The sequence below is a fragment of the Mastomys coucha genome, unplaced genomic scaffold (assembly GCF_008632895.1).
Source record: "Mastomys coucha isolate ucsf_1 unplaced genomic scaffold, UCSF_Mcou_1 pScaffold20, whole genome shotgun sequence".
NCBI lineage: Eukaryota > Metazoa > Chordata > Mammalia > Rodentia > Muridae > Mastomys > Mastomys coucha.
Window position 1 is genome coordinate 122,700,445 of NW_022196903.1, and position 10,165 is coordinate 122,710,609.

At 37.9% G+C, this 10,165-nt stretch overlaps 1 protein-coding gene across 2 annotated transcripts; it reads right to left on the reverse strand.

Moving 5' to 3' along the window:
• Positions 1-387: 387 nt before the first annotated feature.
• Positions 388-9,655, reverse strand: Clec7a (C-type lectin domain containing 7A). Of its 2 annotated transcripts, XM_031380987.1 has the most exons (6): positions 9,418-9,655; positions 7,698-7,796; positions 6,568-6,702; positions 5,236-5,387; positions 3,355-3,473; positions 388-652 (listed from the first exon to the last, which is right to left on the reverse strand). In XM_031380987.1, exons 1-6 carry the CDS (start codon positions 9,518-9,520, stop codon positions 526-528), a joined length of 735 nt encoding a protein of 244 aa, XP_031236847.1. In that variant the 5' UTR covers positions 9,521-9,655; the 3' UTR covers positions 388-525. The 2 variants fall into 2 exon arrangements, with proteins under 2 accessions (XP_031236847.1, XP_031236848.1); XM_031380988.1 differs by lacking the exon at positions 6,568-6,702.
• Between the last annotated feature and the right edge of the window lie 510 nt (positions 9,656-10,165).

The following is a 10,165-nucleotide window of genomic DNA, read 5'->3' on the forward strand; positions in this document are numbered from 1 at the left end:
GGTGGTGGTGGTGGCAGTGATGGTGGTGGTGGTGGTGTGTGTGCGTGTTTTGTTCTGTTCTGTGTTTTTTTTGTTGTTGTTGTTGGGGTGTGTGTGTGTGTTGTTCTCTTCTGTGTTGTTGTTGTTGGTGGTGGTGGTGGTGTGTGTTTTGTTCTGTTCTATGTTGTTGTTGTTGGTGGTGGTGGTGGTGTGTTTGTGTGTGTTCTGTTCTGTGTTGTTTTGTTGTTGTTGGGGTGTGTGTGTGTTGTTCTGTTCTGTGTTATTGTTGTTGTTGGTGGTGGTGGTGTGTGTGTTTTGTTCTGTTCTATGTTGTTGGTGGTGGTGTGGTGGTGTTGTGTTTGTGTGTATTCTGTTCTATTCTGTCTTGTTGTTGTTGTAGTTGTTGTTGTTGGTATATTTGTGTGTGTTCTGTTCTGTTCTGTTCTGTGTTGTTGTTGTAGTTGCTGTTGTTGGTGGTGGTGTGTCTCTGTGTGTGAGCATGCATGACATCAGCACGCCATCTTTATACCCTCACATACATTACATTTACAGCTCCTTCTCACAGATACTGAATGAGGAAGTATTACAGATTTGGTTGTAGAACTCTGACCCGTGAATCCATACACAATTGTGCAGTAAGCTTTCTTGAGGAGCTGTATTTCTGACTTGAAACCTGTTAAAAGTAAGTACAGTGAGACAATTAAAACAGAGACCTAGAGAGGTCTTTCATGGAGTTAGAATGTTCAAGAACATTGGTAAAAAATAGTTTTGTGGCATCTAAATTATTTAAAAAAGAAATCTTTAATTCAGATTGTATTAATCTTCAAGTAGTACATTTATAATTAAGGTAAAAATGACTGTTTCTCCTAAGAAATGCTACTATTAATAGGTTCATGAAATAAAGAGCCATGCCAATTAGTCACAAGCAAGGAATACCATTGGGCCATAGTGCAAAAGTCACCACCTACTGAACTCTACCTTGAATGGCTGCCTCCTCCTGACCTCCTGTTTGGTAGACTGAGAAATGACGGGGTAATATAAACTGCTTTGACCCAGACCTCAAGGAGAATTTTGACCAGTAATTTCTGAAAATTTCCCTGACATTCAAGTAGTTTGGGGGCAGAGATTAAGTTACTGCCACCCTGTTACATAGGAGTAGGAACACTTTAAAATGTTAAGCCCACTGTATGGTTACAATGGAAAAGCAAATCAAGGTGAATAAATGCTGCAGAAGAGGAAGAAGTATGTTCTCTGGATTGTTAATGAATGCATTTGGGTTGAATTAGTAGAGGAGAGGCAGCTGAGCACTGCTGATGTAACACTGGGTGAGGGTCGGGAGTGGGCTTCTCCTTAGCACCAGTATCCTCAGGAAGCAAATGAGATGTTACTTTACAAACTTCGGGTTGACACAAAAAGCCCTAAACAGTTCATGATGCAACACTGATAAGCAGCTGTCAAACGCAATTAGGTTTTTAAGAAAACAAACCAACCTGAATGTTGCACCGGAGAAAAACAGAATGCGCACATAGTTATCAGATACAGACTTTAAAACAACTGTCCTGAGTAGACTCTAGGAGTTAATAGATTGTATTGAGAATAGTGTAAACAAAATGAGCCTCAAATGACAAAAACAAAACAAAACAGGCAAACTGGAAGAATTATGAGAAATAAACAAAAAACAAAACAAAAATCAGTAAAATACAAAGGAAGGAAGGAGAAAGTGACATCAAATAGGAAGATGCAAGAATTCTAAATCTACATAGGCTTTTTAATATTTATTTAATATTTAAATTTAATAGGCTTTAAAAAAACAAGTGAACCTCTTAAAGAAATATGGGAGGACCTAGGTAGATGTTTTTAATACAAATCTTTGCACTAGAAGAAGGAGTTGCTACCACATGGAGTATGTTCTCTGATCACAGAGGAACTAAGCCCAAAATCTAAAGGATAAATAGGAATGTAAGAAGCATGGGTATGTGTGAAAATTGAGAAATTTATTTCTATGTCATGGATCAAAGAACAATTCACTGTGGAAGTCAGAAAGCATGTGAACCAAATAACCCCAAAGCCAAAGAAAGACGGGAGATTATGAGTTAAGCATCCAACATAAGAATTTAGAGAAAGAATTCAATTTGACACAGAGAAATTAGATGGAGTGTAATACGTATATGAGAATCAACACTAGTCAAAGAAGTGATAAAAGAGAAAAGGAAACATTAGCAAAATTTTAAAAATTAAAATTTGACTAAGTTGAATGAGCTAGAGAAAGGAGTCAAGGAGCTGAAGGGTTTACAGCCTCTTAGGAGGAATAACAATATGAACTAACTAGTACCCTCAGAGCCCCCAGGGACTAAGCCACCAACCAAAGAGTACACATGGTGGGACTAATGGCTCCAGCAGCGTATGTATAACAGAGAATGGCCTACTCGGTCATCAGTGGGAGGAGAGGCCCTTGGCCCAGTGAAGGTTCTATGCCTCAGTGTAGGGGAATGGCAGGGCCAGGAAGCAGGAGAGGGTGGGTTGGTGAGCAGGGGGAGAGGGGAAGGGAACAGGATTTTTTTTTCTTTTTTTTCTTTTTTTTTTTCTGGAGGGGAAACCAGGAAAAGAGATATCATTTGACATGTAAATAACGAAAATAGCTAATAAAAAAGAAAAAAAAGAAAAAAGAAAATAAATGAAAAAAGTTCCCTTATTTACAATTTTAAAAATGAAAAAAAAACTTAAGTTGAATTATATATTTTAAGATTAATGGGAGAAAAGATACACACATGCATTCATGAATAAACATTGAAAGAGGGATCAAATTTCATATTTACAAATATTAATGAACAGATGACTAGAAATTTCGAAGACCTCAGGACACAATGAGTAAGAAATTGTAACATCACAAATGTAAAATACAGTTGAAATAATGACATAAGATACGTCATTTTCATCCGCACTGTGCAAAATCCTACGCTAATGATTTTAGCTTTTTGCCCTTTATTTTACCATTCTCAGGGATAGCCACTCTTTCTAGTCTCAGTTTTGGATAAAGAACGTCGCTCTAAAAGAAGTACAGAGATTTGTCTGATGTTTCTTGTCCATTGAGGAGGTTAATCGTTATCTCAGACTGAGGTACTGCCTTGAAGTCCAAGGCTGCACCGAACAGCACCTCTCCTCACTGGGCCAGATGGACCAGGTGTCACAGAATCCCTTAGTCAGCACCAGATGAGCATCCTCTACAGCCTCCCTCGGAGCTTTGCTCTTCATCCCTACGTCTCTTTCTCCCTCTCCCTCCACCACTGCAACTCCTTTTTCTCATATGTGACCAGAGAAGCAGGCTTTTAACTGCATGGAAGGATTCCACCTCTCCATGTCTCCACAGGCACTTACAAGTTGGGGGTGAATGCTGATCTATCCTCCCAGAACCACGGCCCTTCACTCTGATTTCGGGAAAGGCCTATCCAAAATGAGTGAACGTGGTGAGAAGATGTTTGGCTTTCAATGAACTCCTGTAGTAAGACAAAAATACAGACATACATCGGGGGAGCCTGAAACAATACTATGAGCATTCAGAGCTGAATTAATCCTTTTACAGAATGATGTTCATGTAAGGTGACAGTCTAGAGAGGACTGTCAATCACTGAATATTGTTGAATGTCTAGAGAGTGGTTTTAGAGTCATTTTCAATTTTCCCATCAAGAACAGATTCATAATGTTAATAAAAGATGTGAGCCAGGGAGATGGTTCAGTGCATAAGAATGGTTGCTGCACACACACAAGGACCCGGATTTGAATTCCCAAGATCCATGTTAAAATGCTAGGTGCATCCATCCATGACTTTAACTCCCTTATGGTAGGGGTTGAAAACAGGAGAGTTTGGGGGTTGGGTGGTTGTAAGCCTAGCTCTCCAGGTTCAGTGCACACACATGCATATACACACACACACATACATACATGCATACATACATAGAAGCACTCACACAAACTAAAGGGGGAAAATAGGCTTATATTATTAATATTCTACCATGTTCAACTAACAACACAGTTCCCAAGCAGTTTCATGGGAAATGGGCCATGAGTTTTTGTACAAGTAGCAAATACAAACTCATAATATCTTCACCAAGGAACACAATGCTGTGGGTGAGACCCAGGGCCTGGCAGGTATCAGGTAAGCTCTCCTCCACAGATCTACATTCCCCAGCCCTGCATTGCATGTTTATGATTAAAATAATCCAGGTTTCAGTGAGGACTTCTGAATTGGTCAGGTAAAACCTGAATGATTCTTTGCCAATCACAGGTTGATATCAAAAGACCAGGTGAGTTTCTAATATGATCCTCTTCCTTGTCTGTATTTCTACTTTCATTAACTTTCACAGGAACTGCAGCTATCATGTATGGAGTTACAGATGGAAAAAAAAAACAGAGTAGTGAGAATAGACTAGAGTGTGCAGATTAGAATTGTATTGCGGGATGCTTTCTGTTGTTCTCACCCACCTTTCCTTCCATACACATTGTAAGTCCTCCTTTGTCTATACAATTTCTTGTTAACAGGAGTGATTCTAAACTTTCAGCTTATTTGTTATTAATATCTGATGTTCAACTTTTAGCAACTGTTGTTTCTCTTTTCAACTATATATATAGCCGGGATACTTTTTAGACCTCTTTGCCACTTAGAAGGGATTTCTGGTTCAGATCTGTCTGTTCTAAGATGGGAACTATGTATCAAAATAAAAAACAAAAAAACAACAGGAAAAAAACCCAAAACCAAAAAACAAAAATCCACCTCTTTGGCTCCCTCAGTTATTTTACACAGACCAAACAATTCATAAATGTCTATTGTCATTGCTGACATCTTTCTTGATCTTAAAGTAACATATGGGCAGTTTTTCTCCTGCACTTCAACTTTGAAAACTGAAGTATAAATATACTTCACAATATTCAAACAATCTCTCCTAGTGCTCATGTAGAGGCCAGAGGGCAATTTGTGGGATCAGTTTTTTCCCCTTCTGCCATATGAGTTCTAGGAACCAAATTCACATCAAGCTTAGTACCAAGTACTACTTTGCAAGCCCTGAAATTGCTTATTTTAAAGTAAAATGTGATTCATTTTCAAATCAATTAATTAAAAATAAAACCATGCACTAGGTACTCTACAGGCCTACTACATAGATTGGCAGTTACATAGAACGATGATATTAACATTGTTAATGCAGGAACCTCTCTCACCCTGATGAATATAGACCATAGGTAATTACAGAAGTGCGTACTTACAAATTCCTCTGCGTTGTCTATCTTCAGTAGCTGAGCACCTAGCTGGGAGCAGTGTCTCTTACTTCCATACCAGGAATTTCCTGAGAAGCTAAATAGATAACAGCTCTTCCCATGCATGATCCAATTAGGAAGGCAAGGCCGAGAAAAAACTCCTGGAAGGAAAATTAATATCGTGAAATTCACAGTATAACAATAATTCTCTTAGTGCGTTTTCACGAATACCTAATCATAAATTTTTATTAACAGATTTCTTTAACACATCTTTAATTTTTGACACCAATTAGATGATAATTTTACAGAATATATTACGATTCACTTTCTCATTGAAAACATTTAAAGTAAAGGGACTAAAGAGGTGGCTCAGTGTTTAAGAGCTCTGATTGTTCGTCCAGAGTACGTGGGTTTGATTCCCAGCACCCACGTGACACTTTGCAAACATTTATAATTTCCGTTTCAGGGCATTGGTACCCTCTTCTGGCCTTCGAGGGTACCAGGCATGCACATGGTACACAGGCATACATGCAAGCAAAACACATAAAACCTTTAAAATCAGTTGAGTTTGAGCAGTGTTTTAAATAGACGGCTAGACTTATCGCTTCCATTTCTTCAACTTTAGGCCTAGATTCCTTTTCTTTATTGATTCTCTATAAAACAAATACGCTCAAAATCAATGGCTACAAACAGGAGCTCTACTTGACTTAATTTATCCTATGAAGATGCGTAAAGGTGATTACTTATATTTCAAAGGCTCTTTTGAGTTTCATTAGCTGAAGACAGTGGGGAGGTTAAGTCCAGAGATGGGATGCTCAAGGCAAAGCATTGCCAGCCAGTTATGCAATCAGGAACACAGGTTGGACATAGAAAATAAGTGTTACAAAATCAATGAAATGCTATGATTGAGTGCATTTAGATGGAGTTTTCAGTGACTTATGTATTAGGTCCGTTTCTTCTGTATATTACTGGCATCTACAACCTTCCGTGTCCCTTCCTCTCTTCCCCACTACATTCCTTTTCCCTTACATCTATCTTATTCCAACAACATCACTGTAAAAATACCAGTTCCATAAGGGCATTGAACACTTCCCCTTCCTTTGCATCAAATTATATCATAGACATATTTCTCGGCACACAGACAGAGATAAGAGCAGTGGATTTGTGATACCACTTTATCAGCTGCCTGGCAGGGTATATTATGCTAAGGAAATTCTGTTAGGTCTGCTTGCCTTGAATGTGCTCTTATAGGAAGTAAACATATTCCCCACCCAGGCCTCAGTACCAGGAAATGAACTTCTGGAATCTGGGACCCCATTATTCCTTTTGTTCTGCCCTTGCCTGTAGTTGGGGATGCCTTGGAGGGAGCCACCTTCTCATCTAAAGATGATTCTGTGGGTGTGTGGTTCTCTTTATTTCTTGATGGGAAGTTGTCTTTCTCCTCTGGATTTCTCCCTGAATTGAATCTCCAAAATGCTTCATATATCACGAACAGCAATAGTGACAGAAAAAGAAAGTCATTCTGCTGTGTTTGAAAATGGAAATGCCAGCACTCATACTTTATGGAAGCACATAGGGGATGCCTATGATTAATGATAAATAAATGGTACGTTGCTGATAAAAAGACAGAGTCAGATGGTTCTCTCTGACAAAGATGATCTATCAAGTAAATGGAAAGGACTATGAAGAAGGTAGTAAAAAGAAAGTGACATAGATCTAACTGCAATTGTAAACAATTTTAAATAATAATAACTTAATGAAATATACTATGCTTTCTGCTATTATTTAAAAATGCTAGCCAGCTCTTTGGGAATTACTCAGCATGTAATACATAAAATGTTTCTGTACTCAGTAAGCATTTGACTAATTATGAGCGATGAAACTCTCTGAAGGTATCATACAATTTTATTGACACAGGATCCACAAAATATAGAAACCTAAAGAGATCTATTCAATCTTCACAAAATATCTGCTTAGTATATTTTCAATGCCTCAGGCAATACTTGGCAGAGTCAAGATATTTTTTATTAAAGATCATGTGTAGGATAATTCCCATGGATCATGAGGCTTTCAAAAAATTATGCACAACTCATTTAATATAGCTATCTCCTAGGAAAAATTGTGTTTCTTTTAGCTCTGCAAGTTTCCCTCCACTAACTTATACTTTAAATTCTACTTTAGAAAACATCATCTTTGTCTATGTACAACAATATACTCAAGAGTATATGTTTTATTAAGCAGATTTTCTACATTTCTTATAATCCCCCCACTAACTTATCACTATGGAAGAGTTAATCTTCCAGTCTCTCAACTGTCCTACAACTGAAACAGGAATTAATAGCACAAACTCAATGGGATTAATATAAAAATTAAGTGAGGTTGTTCATGCCAAGCCCTGAGAGAGTGCCTGGCATAATTTAATTAAATAATCACTGTCTGCGATTGCATCAACCTTCCTCACCCATACTCACCTAGGGCACCCAGCACTGCAGCAATCACTACTGCCACCAAGCACAAGATGCCTAAAGCCACTGCAATGGGCCGCCAAGGAGAAGGTGGAGCCCCGCTTCCTGAATAGTCAGAGAGATGAGGAAAAAAATGAGTGAAGATTATAGAACTCTTTAACAGCTCAGCTCACTGAAATGGAGATGCTTCTAAAGGGATCAGCAGCCACTAGGCTCTGAGAATCTAGTATTGTAGTCTCCATTTTTCTCTAGCTCTTGAAATGCCTCTTTCTCCATTGCTTCAGCTGTGGCATCGTGGCCATACCATCTGTAACTCCTCATTTGTAGGCTCACAGGCTAGTCTATAGGTCTGGACATTATTCATTCCCTGCAGTTCTACTTGGTCATAGAGCAAACAGCTTTCTGTAGGAGAAACAGCGCCAATTGCAAAGGATAGCTTTTTTTTTTTTTGTCATTTATATGGTGCATGATTTAAACAAGTTATTTCTCTATGCCCTTCTTTTTAATTTTTTTAAAAATTATTTTCCAGTTTGAAATTGGATCAATAGCACTGTCAAATATAGTTGCTGGAAGTGAGCACTTTAGTTTATGCAGCATAAGCATATAAGCCTTGCCCCTTCCTTCAATCAATTTTTATACTATTTTCCAAGCAAATGTCACAAGAAAGGAATTGTGTAAGTGGCTATAAGAGGAAAATAATTGCATAATGTGAACACCAAAAAGCAGAAGAAAGCAAACTGGTGTTAGAACCTGTGAGTCATCTCTTCCTTTACGTTAACAGCAAACTGATTTTGTTTTAAGCTTATGACACCAACAGCAGAAAACCAAGCCAGAGAGCTACCCAATAGGTAACCCTGAAAGAGACGAAGACACTCACTCTGTGTTAGGACTTTAATGCCCTTTATTCTCATCTTGGTTTTGCTTTAATATCTATCTCCTGAAAAATGAGACATTTTAATCTAGCATGTGTTTTCCACAACTTATATACTAACATCTTGTTTTATAAAATCCAAATTAATCTCTTACCAAAAAATTATATCGGATTTGGGGTTTTCAACCCTCTGACTCCTGGCTTCCTTTTGGGTTTAACCAAAGATGCATTCATTTTTATTTGCCACACGGTCCTCCATGGTTTTATCCCCCACTACTTTATCCTATGTTGTATGATTGTACAGGTTGTTCGTTTATATGTTTCCTGGTCCCCTCACAAGGTACTAAAAGACAAGCAAAAAGGAACTCTACTAAAATTCTTTCATCTTTCTCTTTACTCGTGTTACCAGTGCCACCTCCCACTGAAAAAGTGGTTATGATTGTAGAATGGAGTAGTCCTGTTTTCTGCCAGAAACTGAAAGCACATTTGTGGAAGTCGTTGCATAGTTCTCAGGGAATGAGGCTTAGTGAGCATTCAAAGGACCTATAATGACTTCCAGCAGTCTTAAAAAGAAAAAAAATATATATATATATATGTAGTATATATACAATAAATTATATGTAATACATAATATATAATATGTGCATAAATTATATATAATTACATTTATAATATATATAAATATATATGTATATATACATATATATGCATATATACACACACACACACACACACACACACACACACACATATATATATTTGAAGTCCTACAAATCAAGAGTCTCTCCAGGTCTCTACTTCTGTTATTTCAGTTAATGAGAATGAAGGTATTGTTAGCAGAAAGAAAATGGATACCTTTCTCTGATCTCACTGGCCTTTTATGGATGTCTCGTGTGCTGAAGTCTAATTGAGTATATCCATCTTCATCCAGATTCTCTATATGAGAGTGATATTTCATTGCTTCACAGGGCCCTAGATAGGCAGAGCACTTGAATATTCTTTACAAGTAAAATAACTGCCAGGATGAGGGTCACTAAGCCAAACCCTGAAACAGCCCTTCACTGAGGTTCATGGAGCTCAGCTTAAGTAGTCTAGCCAGTGCCCAAAGAAGGAAATGAAGTGCACGTTGGAGTAATTTCCCTTTTTGCCTCTAGATCCTGTTTCTGAGGCTGTAAATTCTGAAGAAAACTGAAATGTTGTATTGTGCATGACTGTCATTTTAGATCAACTCTATGACTGATACATAGATTACAGTCTTAAGAGACGTTGGTTACACTCCCCATTGAAACTGACATGATTAATTTGTATGGCCTATGTAAACTGTTAAGCAGTTTGGGTATCTTGAATTCAGCATTGGTTTGTTAGAACCCTGCTTGCATCCGCACATCCTTTCATGTGTCCATACCATCCATAATACTCAATAACTACCTGGAGCTGGCAATATTTGCAGGAAAATTCTCCACAAAGAATCTTAGTACCTAATAGAGGAAACTACAGGTGAGTAGCTGCCACGCACACTTTGCGTGTCCTCATATTAGTGTGCTAGGAACTCACCAAGATATCATTTTCTTACAGCTAACAAGAGAAAATTCAGACATTGCTT